At 39.8% G+C, this 21,727-nt stretch overlaps 1 protein-coding gene across 4 annotated transcripts in view; it reads right to left on the bottom strand.

Moving 5' to 3' along the window:
* The window catches only part of lpp (LIM domain containing preferred translocation partner in lipoma), a 273,915-nt gene extending 260,496 nt beyond the window's left edge, over nt 1-13,419 (bottom strand). For 3 of the 4 annotated variants that reach the window (XM_028443772.1, XM_028443774.1, XM_028443771.1), the window contains exon 1: nt 13,243-13,419. In XM_028443772.1, coding sequence (XP_028299573.1) covers nt 13,243-13,391 — 149 coding nt within the window. In that variant the 5' untranslated portion in view covers nt 13,392-13,419. The remainder of the gene's footprint in view (nt 1-13,242) is intronic. The other variant, XM_028443777.1, reaches the window with a different exon arrangement.
* Nucleotides 13,420-21,727: the final 8,308 nt, after the last annotated feature.

The following is a 21,727-nucleotide window of genomic DNA, read 5'->3' on the forward strand; positions in this document are numbered from 1 at the left end:
AATACATTTTTCTGTTTTCTTAAACTTTGTGGCACAGATTGCAATCAATGTTTCCTTATATGAAATATGAAGAGATTAGTTTAATTTAGTTTTTGATTCATGATGAAGTTACTTTTTACTCGTTAGTTCAGTGAATTTGAAAATGTGTTATTTGTCAGGATTATTTGGGGGGCAATGGTAGCAGGTGGGGCTTGAAAGTTATTTTGCTTAAGTTAGGGAATACCCAAAAAACTTTGAGAAATGACATACTTCTAATCTATATTTAAGTAGTTATAACAAGGGCTGAAATTATTCTTTGAATAACTCGAATAATTCAATTACAAAAAAGCTTTGAAGCAAATCCTCAGCCTCGAAGCTTTGTTTAATTCATGTCACCAAAGTCCGTATGAAGGCCGCTTTGTACACGGCCTCGGGTTTCACCCGGACTAAATTAATCAACATGCATCATTGTCTCTCTGGTGGAAGATGTGGACACCGGTGTAGTGCAAAAAAGACAGAAAATGTCTAAAGTGTGGGACCATTTTACGCTTTGCAAGGTGGACAGTGTAGTCCCGTGTAGATACTATAAGATGGATCTACCATAACAGGACTTCCACGATGCTGCAGCACCAGAGCTTAACTTCCATGTACGGCCCCACAGTGTTACAGGCACGGCCTGTCGCTTTAAGGGAGGTGTTGCATTGTGGGAGGCGGAGGCATAACCGGGTTGTTTACGTGTGGGTAATGTAGTTTTTTTTCGGGCGGGCAGTCAGTCAGTCAGTAAATGTTCTCCGTGCGCGCTCTTCCTGTAAAGTTTTTCATGCAGCGTGTTACTGTTCATGACCATATGAGAGGATTAAAAATGCATCATACCCTCAGATACCTCCCTGCACTCACCCGGTATGCAGAGTCGGCATTACGGACCACTGTTCTCACCACGGCTGGGGTAATACTCAGTGATCTACCAGACCTCCTGACCACAGTTCGGAGATAACCTGGCGAAGGTAACAACAGAGAATCCGCAGTTTTCCAGATAGAGTATTGAACGGGTTGAGCTCAATACCGACTCTAGTGAAGCAGCATGTTAATGAGCAATTACACGGACAGTTTAAACAATGGGAAACCTGTCGGCAAAAGACTCAACAGTGGCTGACGATTTCAAATTATCTATTCAAAGAGCTCCGACGCGACGACAGCATGGCACAGGAGCAAGTGGAGTCTGGTACAGAGATGGAGACGGAGGAGGAAGTAGACTCCGTAACACGTGACTTAAAGGAAGTTTGGGATCACGGGGATAATTTTAAATAACCATAAATTATTAACTTTAATAACTTTTAGCAGTACAAATACGTTTTTAATATTGACCTTCTTTTTAAAACCAAAACAAACAGTGTCGTCATGAACCCAGAACCGGAAATAGCGTGCTCAATACCGCACTTAATAGAGACTCTGTTTTGTTTTTGTGCATTTTTTCTATAATTATTGTTTTTTTGTTGCCACTGTATGATTCTGGAGTCATTTTGTGAATTTTTGTATCATTTTTAGGTGTAGTTTTGTGCATTTCAGTTGTCATTTTGTGTATTTTTTGTATAAATATTTATTTTTGGGTATTTTGAGTCATTTTCATATTTTTTTGTTGTTTGGTGTATTTTTCTGTAATGTTTGTTTTTTGGAGTAACGTTGTGTGTTTTTGGAGCCTTTTTGTGTATTTTTGTGAATTTCTGTAATCGTTTTGTGTACTTTTTGTATAAACATTGTTTATTTTTTTTGTTTTATTTTACTCATTTAGTATATTTTTATAATACTGTGTGTGTGTGTGTGTGTGTGTGTGTGTGTGTGTGTGTGTGTGTGTGTGTGTGTGTGTGTGTGTGTGTGTGCTGGTGACGTGTGATGTGCTGACGTGGTGACGTATCGATCATTTCCTGTTTACGCTCTACCGCTGCTTGCAGCGCTCTACTACTGTGTTCTGCTAACTCTAATCAAACTTGTTGTCATTGATATTCTAGCCTTGAAAACATTTGTTTTAATTTTTTACCGTAGAGTTAAACGTACGAAGGTTAAGTAAAAAGCAATCTCGCCTCTTATAGGCAGTGTAATCTCCTTTAAACTTCCTTTTGTCCTTAGCTTAGCTTAGCTTAAATTTAGCACCTATGGCTTCTCTCTCCTCTCCTCCGCTCTCCTGCCCGGTGTGTCAGATGTTTAGTTACTCCTCGTCCTCCTTTAGGGACAATGGTAGTTGCATAAAGTGTAGCGTACTGTTAGATATGGAGGCGAGGATCAACAATCTGGAGAAGCGGTTCCGCACCCCTGATACCAAAACCGAAGCTAGCAAGCAGGACCTAGCCGGTGCGGACCGTGCTAGCTCTAGCTTAGCCTCCCCCCCGGCCAGCAATGAGTGGGTTACTGTCCGTGGTAAGCATAGTCGAAGGTCAAAAAGCCGCTCGGGACACCACCATGTTCACGTCTCAAACAGGTTCTCCCCCCTCCGTGAGGACAACACACTCACCGGGGAACAAACTCTGATAATTGGCGACTCCATAGTGAGAAACGTGAAGCTAGCGAAGTCAGCGGGCATCGTGAGGTGCATCCCAGGGGCCAGAGCGGGCGACATAGAATCAAATCTAAAGTTGCTGGCAAAGAGTAATCGTAAGTTTGATAGGATAGTCCTCCATGTCGGCACTAATGACTCCCGACGCCGTCAGTCGGAAGCAACCAAAGTGAACATTGAATCAGTTTGTGCTTATGCTAAAACAATGTCGGACTCCGTAATTTTCTCTGGTCCCTTACCAAATCTGACCAGTGATGACATTTATAGCCGCATGTCATCATTTAACCGCTGGCTATCGAGGTGGTGTCCAGAAAACGAGGTGGGCTTCATTGATAATTGGAGATCCTTCTGGGGAAAACCGAACCTGATAGGAAGAGATGGAATCCACCCTACTTTGGAGGGAGCATCGCTACTATCAGAAGACATGGCACAGTCACTGTTATGACATCTCATGAATGAGACCATGTTACAGAGGGGGAGTCCTCCACGCCCCTCTGCGCTTGCCTTAGGACAGTTTCCCTCCCATTGCTATTATGATAGCTGTGTTCATCGCCATGGCAACTGTTGTGATGGTGGTGAATATTATTTTATGGAGACGGTGTCTGTCCCTCGACCCATATTTCACAATGATTTTAACATAAAATCAAATAAAAGAGCTATCAATTATAAAAATCTGAAAAAAATTTAAATCTCAAATCTAGAAACACCAAAACATAAAACCATTAGATGTGCTCTATTAAATATTAGATCACTGAGATCCAAATCTCTACTAGTAAATGACCTTATCTCAGAAAATAACTTTGATTTATTCTGTTTAACTGAAACATGGCTGTATCAAGATGAATATGTTAGTTTAAATGAAGCCACTCCTCCCAGTCATTTAAATACTCATATGCCACGAGACATAGGCCGTGGAGGTGGTGTAGCAGCTATTTATCATTCCTCTCTCCTAATCTATCCTAAACCAAAGGCCAACTACACTTCCTTTGAAAGCCTGGTTCTAAATTTATCTCATACCAAATCAAAAACCTGCCAGCCAGTCTTATTTGCGATAATTTACCGTCCTCCAGGCCCTTATTCTGAATTTCTATCAGAATTTTCTGAGTTTATATCAAACTTAGTCCTCAGTTCTGATAAAATGCTGATAGTAGGAGATTTTAATATCCATGTGGACAAAGATAGTGATAGCCTGAGCTCAGCCTTTATGTCCCTAATAGACTCAGTTGGCTTTTTTCAAACTATTAATGAAGCTACTCATCGTTTAAATCATACTCTTGATCTTGTTCTAACATATGGCCTTGATATTAATGAACTAAAAGTCTACCCTGAAAATCCTCTGCTATCAGATCACTTTTTAATATCTTTTAACATTATCCTAGAGGATCTCGCACTGTGCAATAAAATAGTTACGAGTAGAAATCTGTCCAATAGTGCTGTGGCTAAATTTAAAGAGGCCATTCCTGCTGCCTTAAACTCAGTGCACCATCCAATAAATAACTATGATATTAATTATAACCCCTCTCAACTGGATCTGCTTGTCGATAGCTCTGCTAGTCTACTAAAATCCACCTTGGACTCAATTGCCCCATTGAGGGAAAAAACTATTAAACGTCAGAGGAAAGCTCCGTGGTTTAGCTCTGAAACTCACACACTCAAACAAACAACCCGTAAATTAGAGAGAATGTGGCGCTCCAATAAAACAGAGGAGTCACGAATACTCTGGCAAGAAAGCCATAGTAAATACATGACAGCCTTACAACATAGTCGATCTATATACTATTCCTCACTAATTGAAGAAAATAAAAATAATCCGAGGTACCTTTTCAGCACTGTAGCCAGGCTAACCCAAAGTCAGAGCTCTATTGAGCCCATGATTCCTCTAGCCCTCAGCTGTGAGGACTTTATGACATTTTTTAACGATAAAATTCATAAGATTAGAGATAAAATTAGCCACTCCCTGCCTTCACCTGGGCCTGCTGTACCATTAAATGTAAATAGGCCTAACCTAAACTGTTTCACACATATAGGACTTCAGGAACTTAACTCTATTATTTCATCCTCCAAACCATCGACCTGCCTTTCAGATCCGATCCCAACTAAGCTGTTTAAAGAAGTTATTCCCCTAGTCTGCCCATCTTTGTTGGAGACAATAAATATATCCCTATCAATAGGCTACGTGCCACAGTCCTTTAAAGTAGCTGTAATCAAACCCCTTCTCAAAAAACCTACTCTTGATTCCAGCACTTTAGCAAACTACAGGCCTATATCTAATCTTCCTTTTATTTCAAAGATTCTTGAGAAAGTTGTGGCGGCTCAGCTCTGTGAATTTCTTCAAAACAACAGCCTGTTCGAGGACTTCCAGTCAGGTTTTAGAGCTCAACACAGCACAGAGACTGCTTTAGTTAAAGTAACTAATGATCTACTCTGGGCTTCAGATGAAGGACGACTCTCAGTGCTGGTTTTATTAGATCTTAGTGCAGCTTTTGACACTATAGATCACTATATTCTACTAGAGAGATTAGAGAAATTACTTGGAATCACAGGGACTGCCCTAAACTGGTTTAAGTCCTACCTATCTGATAGGTACCAGTTTGTACACGTGAATAATAGGTCTTCTGTGTACACTAAAGTAAGCTACGGGGTTCCTCAGGGCTCTGTGCTAGGTCCAATCCTCTTCTGTATCTATATGCTCCCCCTTGGTAATGTTATGAGAAAATACTCTGTTAACTTTCACTGCTATGCTGATGATACCCAACTGTATGTATCAATGAAGCCAGGTGAGACAAATCAGCTATCTAAACTTGAGGCCTGTCTAAAGGACATTAGGGCCTGGATGGACCAAAATTTTCTTCTTCTCAAATCAGACAAGACTGAGGTCATTGTACTGGGCCCACGACACCTTAGAGAAACCTATGCTAGCCTAACTGCCCTAGATGGCATTACTCTGGCACGAAGCACAACTGTTAGAAACCTTGGGGTTCTATTTGATCAGGATTTATCCTTCAACTCTCACATAAAACAAACTTCAAGAACTGCCTTCTTTCATCTCCGTAACATTGCTAAAATCAGATCTATCCTGTCTCAGGGCGACGCCGAAAAACTAGTCCATGCTTTTGTTACCTCTAGACTGGATTATTGTAATTCTCTTTTAGCAGGCTGCCCGAGCAAGTCGCTTAAGACACTTCATCTGGTTCAAAATGCTGCAGCACGTGTACTGACTAAAACTAGGAGAAGAGATCACATTACTCCTGTATTAGCCTCTTTGTATTGGCTTCCCATAAAATATAGAATAGAATTCAAGATTCTTCTTCTCACTTATAAAGCCCTAAATGGACAGGCACCAGTCTATCTCAAGGAGCTTGTAGTGCCATACAATCCCCCCAGAACACTACGCTCTCAAAATGCTGGACTACTCGTTGTTCCATTTGTCTCTAAAAGTAGTATAGGAGGAAGAGCTTTCAGTTATCAGGCCCCACTTCTCTGGAACCATCTACCAACCACGGTTCGGGGGGCAGACACCCTCTCTACCTTTAAGGTTAGGCTCAAAACATTCCTCTTTGGTAAAGCTTTTAGTTAGGAACCAGCTCATAGCTCATAATTAAGATGCAATAGGCATAGACTGCCGTGGGGGGGGGGGGGGGGGGGGGGGGTCTGGCATGCTCGGTTGGAGAGAGGTTGAAGAGGGCATTAAGAGAGAGGTCATTTAGGCTAGAGAGGGACCGGAGAGGGTCCCATTCCTCTCTCAAACACTCCCTCTATGTCTGCTTCTTCCCTTGTGTGTTTGCTCCTGTACTCCTTCTGGCTTTTGTCTTGCAGGTCCGTGGGATCCTTAGTGTGGAGTTACAGAGTCTCAAGCAGCTCTGTCTCCACCCTCTCCTCTGCACACACCCAACACAGCATAACGTGGATGGCTGTTCATCATAGGAATGGGATCCACACAAGGTTCCTGCTGCTTAACAGAAGGTTTTCCTTGCCGCCATGATGAATTCATGTTGGGTGTGGGATACATATGTATGTGTATATACGTATATATGCATATGTGTGTATCCATAAAATGAAGAGTCCGTCCTTAAGACTGCTCTACTGTAAAGTGCCTTGAGATACCATTGGTTATGATTTGGTGCTATACAAATAAAGATTGATTGATTGTGTGTGGCTACCTCCATCTCCTCCGGGCGTTCTCTCTCACACAGTAACTTTTAACAGTACAAAAATGTTTTTACCTTCTTTTTTAAACCCAAAGAAACTGCGACACAAAGAAGTCGTACAGAGACCGGAAGTTGCACACGCTCAATACTACGCTCATTACCGAGAGTGCCGTACTTTAAAATGAACGTTTTGCAACACCAAATTACTCCAAAAAAACGGATGCACACACTTGGGGTATTTAGAAACCGTTGACTAAGTTTCAGGTCGAACTCTCTCTGTATTGATTGAGCATGCTACTTCTGGTTCAGGGTTCATGACGTCACTGTGTTGCAGTTTGTTTGGGTTTAAAAAAAAAAAAAAGGTCAATATTAAAAATGCTTTTGTACTGCTAAAAGTTATTTAAGTTAATATTTCATCGTTATTTCAAATTATTCCTGTGATCCAAACTTCCTTTAAATCGCGTGTCACGGAGTTCACTTCCTCCTCCATCTCCATCACTGTGCCATGCTGTCGTCAGTGTCTCAAACTGGGGACTCTATGAATAAATAATTTGAAACCGTCAGCCACTGGTGAGTCATTTGCCAACAAGTTTCCTATTGTTTAAACCATATAACTGTCCGTCTAATTGCTCACAACCGCGCTGTTTCACTAGAGTCGGTATTGAACTCAACCCCATCTGGAAAACTGCGGATTCTCTGTTGTGCCGCGCATAGAAGATAAGACACTCGGTTCGACGGTAAACAATGATTTTTGTTTAAAAAAAAGACAGCCGAATTGTATAATGCGCATGTCCCATAGAATTAAACCATGGAAATCGCACACGCTATTTTACTTTGCGCGCCCGCAAATATACCCCTTTATAACACTACAGAGTATGTAGACCTCTTTGTACATCCAACCTTCAAACACATAGTCATTTGGCAACTCTACTTAAGCTCCCACTTTATGAATATACACTTCCAACGAGTACTGTACTAGTACTTCTAAAAACACAAAATTTAAAAAAAAAATTGATGTGGAAAACACATCATATGCATTTAAATGTATAAAATATTTTTTTAAATTGTCAATCGAATCGCAATATCTGTCAGAAAAATTGCAATTACATTTTTTGTCAAAATCGTGTAGCCCTAGTGCACGAACCCAGTTTTCCTCGTGCACAGCTCTGTTTACAAGTCGGTGTCTGCATTGCTCATACAAGCTAGAGAACGATGAGCTTCAATAAATGGCTGAAACCGTAGCTCACGAGACACATAAACACTTGTAAAAGTGCGCTCACACCAAATGCGACTGTAGCAACTACTCGGGCACTGGCCGTGGTTTGGTGTTCCAAAGAGGAACCGGTTCCTAATGTCCGGTTCCAGAACCGTTATGAAGATGTTTGCATTTCGATTCTTTATTTCGATTCCTAAGATGCGCTCAGAACGCGACTGCAGTGTGTGTGTGTGTGTGTGTCTGGGTATGTGTCTGGGTGTCTGGCTACGGTTTCAGTTTGGACCACGGAGCGGAAGGGAAATATGAATTAATCACCGGTAAAAAGCCCAGTAAAACTCCGGAAAACGATCACCAGGAATAAATAGTTGCTCCCTGGTAAAGATAGTAGCTCAAACAACAGGTAAAATGATAAACTTGGTGATATTACAGCCTGTACATGCTGTACGGGGACGCATTTACTCCGCCTCCGGGTCCTAGTGCCAGCTGTCCGGTGAAGCCTGTTCCGTTTACCGAGGTCCGTGTGTGTTTAATAAGTGTGTCCGTGTGAAAGTCTGCATGTTTATGCCTCTGTCCATCCACTCTTTTCATTACATCCATGTCTTTTAAGGCTCTTATTAAATAGTGTCGGCTGTAGTCCGCGCCGCCGCCATCTTGGATTATGTCCTCACCAGCGCATCATCACCGCAAGCGCAGAATGACCCAAATAACTGTAAAGAGGTCTTATATTAGTCTATTTTCTTTTTAAAGTGGTGTTTTTTTTGTGGCTTTAGACTCCAATTACATTTATGTAAATAATACCTTGCCTACAATATAAACAGGAACACAACATAACTATTTTTTATAGTTTTTGTTTCCACTGTATCCAGAATAATAATAAGCTTTCTCAACAAGAACTGTTGATTGATTTGTCACATGACTGCACCAGGGTTTGTTTGAGTTTGTTTCATTTAGTTTCACATTTACCAGGGCTGTAGCTCTTTGTGTTTTTAGACTGCAGCCAACTTGTTTGTAGTGTTATTTCAGCAAGTTTCACTTTTACAGTTACAGTTGGGGACCTTTGTAATTGAAAACCCTAATTACATTACAGCAACCAAATTAAACTATATCAACCAAGTGAAGTAATAAAAACTAGTACAGTGCCTGTCGGAAGTATGCATTCATGTGGGAGCATAAAGGTTTAATTGCGGGTGCAAAATGTGAGTGCAATTTTCCTGGTTTAATTCTATGGGACATGTGCATGATAAATGTGTTTGTTGTTTTGTTTTTTTTACTCACTTGGTTTGGTGTATTTTTCTGTAATGTATGTGTATTTTTGAATCTTGCATTTTTTGTATAATTATTGTTTTTGTTGCCATTGTAGTGTGATTCAGGAGTCATTTTGTGTATTTGTTTGTGTAAATATTTAGCTTTGTGTATTTTTTGTATAAAAATTTAGTTTTGTGTATTTTGAGCCATTTTCATTTTTTGTTGTATTTTTCTGTAATGTATGTTTTTGAAGTCATCATTATGTGTATATTTTTTAATCTTTTAGTTGTCTTTTTGTGCATTTTTTGTGTAATTATTGTTTTTTGTTGCCATTGTAGTGTTATTCTGCAGTCATTTTTTGTATAAATATTGTTTAGTTTTTAGTTTTATTTTACTCATTTAGTATATTTTTTTATCATAGATACTGTGTGTGTGTGTGTGTGTGTGTGTGTGTGTGTGTGTGTGTGTGTGTGTGTGTGTGTGTGTGTGTGTGTGTCTACATCCATCTAGTACAGTGCCCGTTGGAAGTATACATTCATGTGGGAGCAAAAGTACAGTTGTCAATTATGGCCAGACGACAATATATTTGAAGGTTGGATGTACAAAGATGTGTACATACTCTGTACCCTGTAGTGATAGAAAGGGGTTTATTTGCGAGTGCAAAGTAAAAAAGCGTGTGCGATTTCCCTGCTTTAATTTTATGGGACATGTGCATGATAAATGCGTTTGTTGTTTTTTTATACTCATTTTAATTTTATGTATTTTTCTGTAATGTTTGTTTTTTGGAGTAATTTTGTGTGTTTTTGGAGCATTTTTGTATATTTTTATGCATTTGTGTTGTAATTTTGTGTACTTTTGTCTAAATATTTTTGTTTTATTTTACTCATTTAGTATATTTTTATTATAAATCGTGTGTGTGTGTGTGAGTGTGTCTGTCTACATCCTACTCCTCTGTGCGTTATCGTCACACGCACACGCGCGCGTCTTGCTGAGAGAGACACGGAAGTACCACGAAAAATAAACGTTTTGCAACACCAAAGTCGCAACTCTCTCTAAACGGCTGTGTGTGCTCCGCATCAGCCGTGTGTGTGTGTTTACATTGTAGCTGCTAGAATCTTTCTTAGCACATAGAATAATATAAAAACACTTACCCTTGCGCAGAACAAACAATAATCAAAGTAGAGCCGTATTGTGGACCCACACAAACGTTACATTCCTCTGTCTGAATAACCAGATAGTTTGTGATAAGGTCGACTAACGACCGTCAGCACAGCCACTGCTCACAGTCATGAGACGAAGGAGGAAGTGAAGTCCGTGACCGGAGATTTAAAGGAAGTGTGGAATCACGGGAATAATATTAAATAACCATGAAATATTAACTTAAATGACTTTTAGCGATACAAAAACATTTTTAATGACCTTTTTTTTTTAACCCAAACACACGGTGACGTCATGAACCCGGAACCGGAAGTAGCGCACTCAATACCGCACTCTTACCGAGGGAGCCGTAATTATAAAATTAATGTTTTGATCGTTTTGCTTCACCAAATTACTCCACAATAACAGATGCACACACTCGGGGTCGAAACTAAGTTTCAGGTCGAACTCACACCGCGTCGGGGAGATATTTTCTCCACACACACGCACACACACAGACATTCCTTGCTTTTATAGGTAGATGGCCTGTGTACAGGCTTTTTCAAATTAAAAAATTATCCTGTGAAATCTGTGACCTGTTGACCTGCACAACTCAAACAATCGGAATCATGAATCGTTTAGAACAGGAATCGAAATTGGGAATCGGAATCAGAATCGTTAAAATCCAAATGATGCCCAACCCAAGTGGTCACTCCCTGGACAGCTGGGGGTGTTTGACTGGTGCCCCGCTATGCTTGGGGGTGGGGGGTACCACTTGAAATGTTGCTGTAACAATGGGAATTTTTTTGGTTATTTGAATTACACTCCAGATGTGCTACTTTGAGTGGCTTTTATTTTGAAATGACATCAGATTGTCCCAAGACTTTAAGGGTGACCTCCTGGGATGCGCTACTATCATCCTGAAGTGGAATGGTGCTGTAACAACGGGACATTTTTTAATTTTTTATAATTTTTTGAAGTTATTGGAATTACACTCCAGATGCGCTGCTTTGAGAGCCTTTAATTTTAAAATGAAACATCATATTGTTCCAAAACTTTGTGGGTGACATCCTGGGATGATCTAGTATTAGTAGAAAGTGGAATGGCCCTATAACAATGGGAGATTTTTTTTTTTTGTTTTTAAGTTTCAATATAGCTAAAACATGTTAGTTTGTTGGTCTTTGATTTTTACAGTTTGAACATTTCGAAATTCAGGATTTGCTTGTGTGCGTGCAGTTTGTTTTGCTGCTGCTTATCGCCAAAATGACAACTTCCGGGTTGATGACTCACAGCGAAAACCCTCTATTACTTGGTAATGAAGTATTAAGTGACCTTGTATTGAGAATACCATGACGGTAAAATGCTGTTCTTTACCACAGTTTACATAGGATCAGTCAGAGAGGACACAATTGTTTGGCTTATTTTATGGAATTTTGAAAACTGGAATATATGGTTGTGCTTTGTTACGTACGTCTATCATTAATTTTAAAGATACAGATAAGCAAGATCACATTGTCACATATGTAGAGCCATGAAATTTTTTTTCTGCATTTAACCCATCCCTGAGGAGCTATGGACTGCCCCCCTTGTTAAAATCCTTGTTACAAATCGCCTACTGCCGACATCAGTGCCGTTGCCAGGGCCGGCCTTCCCGCAAACAACACAGGCGGCCGCCTAGGTCGCCATCTGCTGGAGGGGAGCCAAATTGCACCCACCCATTTTTAAAAAAAAATTTTTTAGTAATAATTTCAAAAGGTATAATAAATGTGAAACACACCCTTTAAAATCACTCTACATGTTACATGTACATGTAACTATACCTGCTAGTCTTCTGCCCATATTTATAATTATTTCATTTTAATTCTTATTCTATTCTATATAATTTCATTGTGTTGTTTACACATTGTGTTCTTTAATTTTAAGATTTATGTTACTGACTAGGAAAACCAAACAAGAAAGTAGAAATGTCCTTTCAATGAAACTTTTATATTTTATTTTTAACTTTTGATTGCACTGTTTTGCATTGCTTTTGGATTTGGCACCAGTTTTGTTATTGTTCCCTTGAGACATTTGCACTATACCTGTAGGCGATATATTGTGTTATAGTGAATTATTCTAAATTTTAAAATAGGTTGTATTTTTTCAATGGTATTTGTCTATATATTTAAAATAAATAATGTGTGCAAACTGTGTATAGACTTGGGAAAAAGAAAACGAAAAACTTTATCTATTTGTATTAATTCATGGGGGAGGGGGGTTAAAGTCCACTCTAGCCTAGGGCACGGAATGACCTAAAGCCGGCCCTGGCCGTTACACACAGAGTGGTGACTAGTGCGTGATGTGTTGGTGACGTGTGTCACAAATACATGCATTGATGGTGTTGTGCTTATTTGGTTAAGCTAAATCAGAGCTAAAACTAACGCTCAGAACTGTTAATATCCTGTGTTAGCATTGATACAGTCATGTGTGTACAGTACGTGTGATGCATTTGGTTATGTATGGTAAAACTTGTGAACTCACGGTGAACTAAAAATAGTTACATCCTCCTCCTATCATTACTACATTAATAAAGTGACGTGTTATAAACACTTGTGCACAGTCGCAGGACTAGTTAACGTGTCACTGTGACGAGATGCTTTCAGAGCGACATGATTGTGAGAACAATCTTCACGTTGACATCCTCGTCTTCCGCATAGCTCAGTGTACAAACATGACACCCTCAGAGGGAGACGCTTTTCGTCCCGTCAAAGTTGTACTTTCAGTTTTGAAAATGTCAGCGCACGGTCTAGAACATGATTAAGAATAGTTTAACTTGGTATCCAATTTCACGCACTCACCAATAAACCACTGCAACCGTGCCGTGCTACAGCACAAACCTCACCTCTGTCCAACAAGGCCGGACAAAGTGAGGTCGAACGACTTTGAATCAATCCTAGCTCGGCGTCAAGCCGATCCCGAGTTACACTTACCTTGCTTTCCAGTAAATTGTCAGAAAGACAGAATTCACAACAGAAAGGGGAAACGTCGCCTTCTTGGTCCAAATTGTGGGAGAGTTGGGAGTTGTGACGTCACGCAGTGAAATTCCAGCCCGCGTCAGTGCATTCAGGGGTTTGCCCATGTAAGGCAGCAGGCCAACACACAGCAGCTCCAGTGCAGGGCCGGTGTTGTGCCGTAGAATGCACCCCTGCCGTGAATTGCACCCCCCACGCTTGCGCGCTCTACTCAGCTGTTGAGAAACTGAAACAACTAACCTTAATATTGGATATAGCAGACAAACGCAGGCGAAAATGCTTTTTTTTAAATTTATTTAATTATTTGTCAAGAAGATAGAAGAGAAGACCATCGGTATGGAAGCATAGCTGTACCATAATTAAATGTAAAATGGATGAATAGAAATGCTTTTTCATTTTCAGAATATAGCTGCATTCTTAACTCATCAAATAATAAATAATCCAAACTGGAATTTTCATTTTGTTCTTCAAGATTGCTCATTTTGTAACATTAAAATTATAAGGGAAATTACATTCAAGTTTTAATTTTCAAAAGATGTAGCTGAATCCATGTACTCTTTGTTATTTGTATTTGTTTTTAAAACGAAATAACCAAAAAAACGAATAAAGTGTGGTTATTTTGTTTTACTGACTTAAAACCTAAACAGAAATACAGAAAAATTAAAAATAAAAAAAAACCAGATGTGCAGCATTTTTCTGTTTTAAAATTAAATAATGTTCTGTTTGTGAGATGTTTGGATATTTAAGGAAAACTATGACGAGAGCTTCATGTTTTAATCTCACCACACACCACAGAAGGACTTTTACTCCTGGACAAAAAGGAGCAATAAATCACATTACTGATGAACTGGTGAATAGAAACATTATTAATACTTGAATAAATCAAAACAAAAATATTATGTTACATAAAACATGCACATCTATCTAAAATGCAAGAAAGGTCTGCGGGCGTGTGTGTTTGTGGAATATCTCCCGCGATATCTGTTTGAATTGAAACTTTTTCAACGGCTTCCAAATACCCCAAGTGCAGGCATCCAATATTTTGGAGTAATTTGGTCATTTCAAAATGTTTATTTTAATTTTATTTCTCCTGGCCGGCACATTCATGTTCACCCATGTGTGTGAACCAATCAAAGTGGTGAGCTAAAGTCAAGTGTGTGGCTAAATCCAATCGGTGCTGCACACACACCCAAGCAGACACACGAGTGAGAGAGAGGAAGGTAGTCTCTTTCACAAGTGTTGAGCTCCTGTGGACTTCTCTTTTGAAGAAACATGCTTTTTGAGTGTTCTTTATTTGGTGATTATGTTTATTTTCATTTTATTTTGAAATCATGGTGGAATCAATGTGGATTACACCAGATGGAGACCTGAGAGAGGGGAGGGCCGTATATGAGCAAAGCTCCCAAGTCTCACGCATTGGGCATGAGACACGCATTTCAACCTGATGTGAGTCACTGTGTGCGGCTAAGTGTGTGCGTGCGTGTGAGCCCACGGGAGAGTAGCGAGTCACACACACACACACACACACACACACACACACACACACACACATCGTAAAACACGCCCTCACCACACATAAGGTATTTACAGTATAATAAAAATATACTAAATGAGGCAAGGGGGACACAGATGCTATGTTTGCCAGAAGCATTTATAGAGCGCTTTTCACAGGTAAAAACCACAAAGTGCTTTACACAAATTTCAGTGTCATCCCGTCTAAAGAGAACATGGAATAACAGTAACAAATAACATGGGAGACGAGAACGGGAGAACTGTGGGTCGCCAAGGGCATAGGAGGCACCCCGTATTTAAATGAAAAATGGGAAAACAACATAAGGAGAGGTGAGGGGGAAAAAAGCAGATTATGAACTGAGGAGAAACAAAGTACAGAATCAGGAAACCACTCTCAGCTACAAAAACACAGATAAGGGCAAGCAGGCTCAAAGGTAGTAAAACACCTTTGGTACAATATACGTAATTCACATTATTTAATTTCAAGTAAAACCATATTTTTCATCAGTCCCAGAGTGTTTCCTCGTCGGTGGTCCTGGGGTGAGTGAGGCAGGGGCACCGCAGCCTCATCCTCACACCCACAGCATGGGTCCAGCCTATGTATCACGGGTCCAGCCTATATATCTCGCTAGTGCATTTTGAGTCACTTTCATATTTTTGTTGTCGTTTGGTGTATTTTTCTGTAATATATGTTTTTTGGAGTCATTTTGTGTGTTTTTGGAGCCTTTCTGTATATTTTTGTGCATTTCTGTTAATGTTTTATGTACTTCCTGTATAAATATTTTTGTTTTACGTCATTTGTGCATTTTTGTGTAATTATTGGTTTTTGTTGCATTTGTAGTGTGATTCTGGAGTCATTTTGTATCTTTTTTTAAGTGTAGTTTTTTGCATTGCTGTTGTCTTTTGTGTATTTTTTGTATAAATATTTAGTTTTGTGTATTTTGAGTCATTTTCATATTTTTGTTGGGGGGGTGAATCCATTCTAAATTAATGTGCACCAGTACATCCACATGTACTTGCCTGCCTAACTTTCACTAAACTTATCTATTTTCAGTAGTGGCAGGTGTCGTGAGTGAGGCTGCAGTAATCAGGTGACCTTCACTATGTAGCAACGTCTATGTAACATGTAAATACTTAGATCTGACTCAGAGCTTAACACGACAGTCACTACCACGCTATGAACGGGTGTTGTGACAGACTAACCCGACTAAATGGTGGTCCGTTATACACTCAACACTCACATACCTACACGCATGTCAAGTAGACGGTGATCGATAGTAAAATGCACCTGATCAATGTGTGTGTGTGAGACTCTCTACCTGGGACTCTAATCTCCTTCGTTAGTTTCAGGTGGAACAGGCACCGTGTCGGGGAGATATTTGCTCCAGACACACACACGCACACACACACGCAAACAGACCTTTCTTGAATTATAGTATAGACTAGTACAGTGCACGTCAGAAGTATGTATTCATGTGGGAACATAAGGGGTATATTTGATATATTTGTGGGTGCAATTTTCCTGGTTTAATTCTATGGGACATGTGCATGACTTCATCACTTTTATATTTTTTTGTATGGTGTATTTTTCTGTAACGTATATTTTTTGGAGTCGTGTAGAAAAAGAAAAGTCCACGGGAGCTCATGCACGCACCGAAAGTGAGCTGTGCAGTGAAATAGATATAGAAGGTGCGCTAGCGCCCCCTCACACCCTGAGGTCAAAAGCTGAATAGGTTTAATTTCAGGGCCGTCCAGAAGTGAAATAAAATTAAAATAAACATTTTGAAATTACCAAATGACTCCAAAATAACAGATACACACACTTGTGGTATTTGGAACCCGTTGACCAAGTTTCAGGTCGAATTCGCACCGCGTCTGGGAGATATTTGCTCCGCACACACACACACACACACACACACACACACACACACACACACACACACACACACACACACACACAGACCTCCCTTGCTTTTATAGGTAGACTAGTACAGTGCCCGTCGGAAGTGTGTATTCATGTGGGAGCATAAGGGGTATAAAATGTGGGTGCATATTTGCTCCACACACACGCACGCACACACACAGACGTCCCTTGCTTTTTAGTTAGACTAGTACAGTGCCCGTCGGAAGTAAGTAGTCATGTGGGAGCATAAGGGGTATAAAATGTGGGTGCAATTTTCCTGGTTTAATTCTATGGGACATGTGCATGACTTCATCATCACTTTTACATTTTTTTTGTAATGTATGTTTTTTTGTAGTTGTGTATTTTTGTATAATTATTGTTTTTGTTGCTATGGTAGTGTGATTCAGGAGTAATTTTGAGTATTTTTTGTATAAATATTTAGTCTTGTGTATTTTGAGCTATTTTCATATTTTTGTTGTATTTTTCTGTAAATGTATGTTTTTTTTAAGTCGAGTACAGTGCCCATCGGAAGTATGTATTCATATAGTGGGAGCTTAAGAAGAGTTGTCAATTATGGGCATAATAATAACAACATACTCTGAAGCATTATAAAGGGGTATATTTGCATGTGCAAAGTAAAATAGCATGTGCAATTTCCCTGGTTTAATTCTATGAGACATGCGCATGATAAATGTGTTTTTTTTTAATTTTTTTTTTTTTTAAGTAGTTTTTATATATTTTTATATATTTGCATTCATGTGGGATTATAAGTATTTAGTTTAGTGTATTTTGAGTCATTTTCATGTTTTTGTTGTCGTTTGGTGTATTTTCCTGTAATATATGTTTTTTGGAGTCATTTTGTGTGTCTGCATTTCTGTTGTCGTTTTGTGTACTTTCTGTATAAATATTGTTTAGTTTTTTTTTTTATATATAATTATTTTTTGTTGCCTTAAGTAGTGTGATTCTGGAGTCATTTTGTATCTTTTTTTAGTGTATTTTTTTGCATTTCTGTTGTCTTTTGTGTAATTTTTGTTTAAATATTTAGTTTTGTGTATTTTGAGTCATTTTCATATTTTTTGTTGTTTAGTGTGTGTGTGCCTGCCTAACTTTTACTAAACTTATCTATTTTCAGTAGTTAGGTGTAGTGGAAGGTGTGTTGTGAGTGAAGCTGCAGTATCATCAGGCGAGCTTCACTATGTAGCACCGTTTATTGATCTGACTCAACACTACAGTCACTACCACCCAATTGACGGGTGTCATGACACAGACTGTAACCGGACTAAATGGTGGTCCGTTACACTATGTAGCACCGTTTACTGATCTGACTCAACACTACAGTCACTACCACCCAATTGACGGGTGTCATGACACAGACTGTAACCGGACTAAATGGTGGTCCGTTACACACGTAGACGGTGATCGATAGTAAAGCGCACCTGATCAGTGTGTGTGTGTGACTCTTTACCTTGGACACAAATCACTTCCCTTGGTTCTCTCTCACACACGCGCGCTGCTGAGAAATGTGCAGCTTTCAACACACACACACGCACACACACACACACAGACGTCCCTTGCTTTTTAGTTAGATGTATCAATTTCACTGAGTTGTCTTTAATTTGATCCTTCTCCGTTGGGGCCGGAGTTTCCCGTTTCTCATGCTTTTGTGCATACGGCAGGGTCAGAGCTGCCGTGGAGGTTCGCTCATTAGCTCACCAGTTTTTTTTTTTTTAGAAGACCTTAACATTGCTTATAAGTGGCGTACGCTTTCTTTTTTTTACATACGCAGCATGGTCACTGGCTTTTTGAGGGATTAGATTGAAAATGGTAAGATTGTAATTGTTTTGAGAAAAATAGACCTGAACAATGTATATCTCCCAAAGCTCCCAAAAATAATTATTAACATTGATTCCATATTTATGGCAACGTGTTGGTGTAAAATTGACCTTGTAACATTTTGTAAACATTGTTTAAATTGACTGTTATTTCACCTTACAGTGAAACAATGATTATGGATGTTTGGTTACAATTTAAAAATCTATGAAGTATAGTGCCTTATTCACAGGTTTTAAAATACCTATGTGTCTTTGTAGGGTCCTCTCAGGAACTACACTAACTCCTGAAGTTTTGCACATGTTGGAGTATATTTCCCCAGCACCTGTATGTGGAAGTTTCGCCTGAAGTTATCATGCCTGTAGCCTCAACCTGCATGACAACGCTGAAACGGCCTCTGAAATACCAAAGTTACCAGGGGTTCAAAGAGAAGCTTAACGCATCTGTTAGAAGTACATGGATTTGGCACGATCTGATTCAAGTAATCTCACAGTGTCTCAAATATTACATTACAAATATTTTTTTTCTGCTTTTAAAAATTATTTTCTGATCCCCAGTTGTGAAAGTGTTTTTTCCATAATTTTCATTGAAGAGCATGGCTTTCAGTTGTGACAATTGGCCATGGTAAACTTAAATTATATTCATATATTTGTTTAATTGAAGAGCTAGTGTGAGGTGTGTTGCATTATTAGCAGATCAAGAAGAGTTTCATTGACAAATGTTGAAATGTTGAGAATAAAGACAATTTCACATCGAATGTTGTACTTCTTGTATTTTCATGCACTTTTACATGATATAGCAGTGTGAACATTTTGTAAATGTATCCAGTTCCTGCTGTCACTCCATCAACTGCTGTATGGTATGGTATAGTATGGTTTTTATTTAGACAGGGACATTGCACAATTTAACATTGACCAAGAGGAAAGATGCATTGTACCAGGTTATAGCATCCACCTGTAGACCCTGGGCAGGTTGATGTTACAGTACAAAAACTGATTTTAAATGTGAATGAGCATGTGACCATGGATTTATACATTTTAACATAATCATTAATATACATTTAATTTAAATAAGTTTGAAACATTATAACATTTTCCACCAATCCTTTCTCCAGGTGAACGGCTGCTTCCTCATGACGTCATTACTGATCATGAGTGCAAGTTTGATTTTCTAGAAGCCCTTTTTTAGTTGAATGAGCAAATGCTTTAAATGTTGTACAGGCAATAATCTCTGTTGGCAGCGTGTTCCACTGCCGATTACAGAAAAGGCAGAATTAGCAAAAGCAGTTTTACATTTTGGGATGCTGCATTCTCCTCTAGAAGTAGAATGAGTAGTTTGAGACATTTTCTCAGTACATAAAGTTATGCATTTTCTCAGAGGAGGTGCAGTGACGCCATGAATAATTTAAAAAAGTAAGCAAACATTAGCGTAGAATATTAGGTTTTTAAAATTCAGAATTCCATACTTAGTATTTGACAATGGTGATAGCGCCAGGGTTTCTTATCATGGTTTCTTATATAATGATTCAAGAGGCCCCAGAACTGTTTTATCGCACTGTGACCAACTTGATATACAATAAATAAAATGTAAAAAGATCATAGAGTTTAGGTACAAATGGGAAGCCTTAGTGGTAAGAGACCCCCGTATGTATCTAAAGTTGGACAAGTTAAATTTTTGAATGTTTCAAAGTTTATTTACATGATTTTTGAAAGTCAAAGTTGGCTCCAGGGTTACACCTAGGTAGGTGAATTCATTAACATTTTAATTTTTGTTTGCCATCAATAAAAATGTTTGGATAATTTATGCGTTTACTTCTATTTGTAAAGTGTTTTGTCAGTATTTAATGTCAGGCAGTTTTGACAGTCATATACTTTTTGCATTTGATCAGTTAATTTTGATGCCACATCACTTTAATTTTTTCCATGAACAAACAGCACTGTATCGTCTGCGTACATGATAACATTGGCAGTGCAGACAGAGGGGAGGTCGTTGATGTAAATACTAAAGAGCAAAGGTTCCGTGTATGCTCTATCGCTGAGCTCAGCACTTTCTTCCTTTTTACTGCTGCCCTCAATGTGAGCACGCTCTCAGTGAAGGACTGGTTATGCCTGGCTCCGTTCATAGCGGACCGCGTGCACTCCAAAGGAGCACATTGATGTTTATACTCGGCGCATTACCCGCAGCCAAGTTGCGGGTAATGCAAAGAGATGTGTGCCAGCTATTCAAGAAACAAAAGATCAAAAAGGCTCCAGGACCAGACGGAGTGTCTCCCTCCTGCCTGAAAGCCTGTGCTGAGCATCTGGCCCCCATCTTCACACAGATCTTCAATACATCACTGGAGCTGTGTGTAGTACCTTCCTGCTTCAAGAGCTCCAGCATCATCCCAGTCCCAAAGAAACCTGCCATCACAGGACTCAATGACTATCGACCCATTGCTCTGACGTCCGTAGTCATGAAGTCCTTTGAGAGGCTGCTATTGAGCCACCTGAAGGACATCACAAGACCCCTGCTGGACCACCTGCAGTTTGCCTATCGGGCAAACAGGTCGGTCGAGGATGCAGTCAACATGGGACTGAACTACATCCTGCATCACCTCGACTCCCCAGGGACCTACGCTAGGATCCTGTTTGTGGATTTCAGCTCTGCGTTAAACACCATCATCCCGGACATCCTTCACCAGAAACTCACCCAGCTCACAGTGCCAGCCTCCACCTGTCAGTGGATCACCAACTTCCTGACTGACAGGAAGCAGCAAGTAAGGCTGGGAAGCATCACATCCAGCACCCGGTCACTCAGCACTGGCACCCCTCAGGGGTGTGTTCTCTCCCCACTTCTATTCTCCCTCTACACCAATGACTGCACCTCAGGGGACCCCTCTGTGAAACTCCTGAAGTTTGCAGACAACACCACCGTCATCGGTCTCATCAGGGATGGGGATGAGTCTGCCTTCAGACGGGAGGTGGAAGAGCTGGCTCTCTGGTGCAGTCAGAACCATCTGGAACTGAACCCGCTCAAGACTGTGGAGATGACAGTGGACTTCAGGAGAAATCCCCCCCCACTCCCCCCCCTTACCATTCTGAATAGCAAAGTGGCCACCGTGGACTCCTTCAGGTTCCTGGGATCCACAATCTCACAAGACCTGAAGTGGACCTCCCACATAGACACAACCATGAAAAAGGCACAGCAGAGGATGTACTT

Source organism: Gouania willdenowi, chromosome 4, assembly GCF_900634775.1.
Source record: "Gouania willdenowi chromosome 4, fGouWil2.1, whole genome shotgun sequence".
Classification (NCBI taxonomy): domain Eukaryota; kingdom Metazoa; phylum Chordata; class Actinopteri; order Blenniiformes; family Gobiesocidae; genus Gouania; species Gouania willdenowi.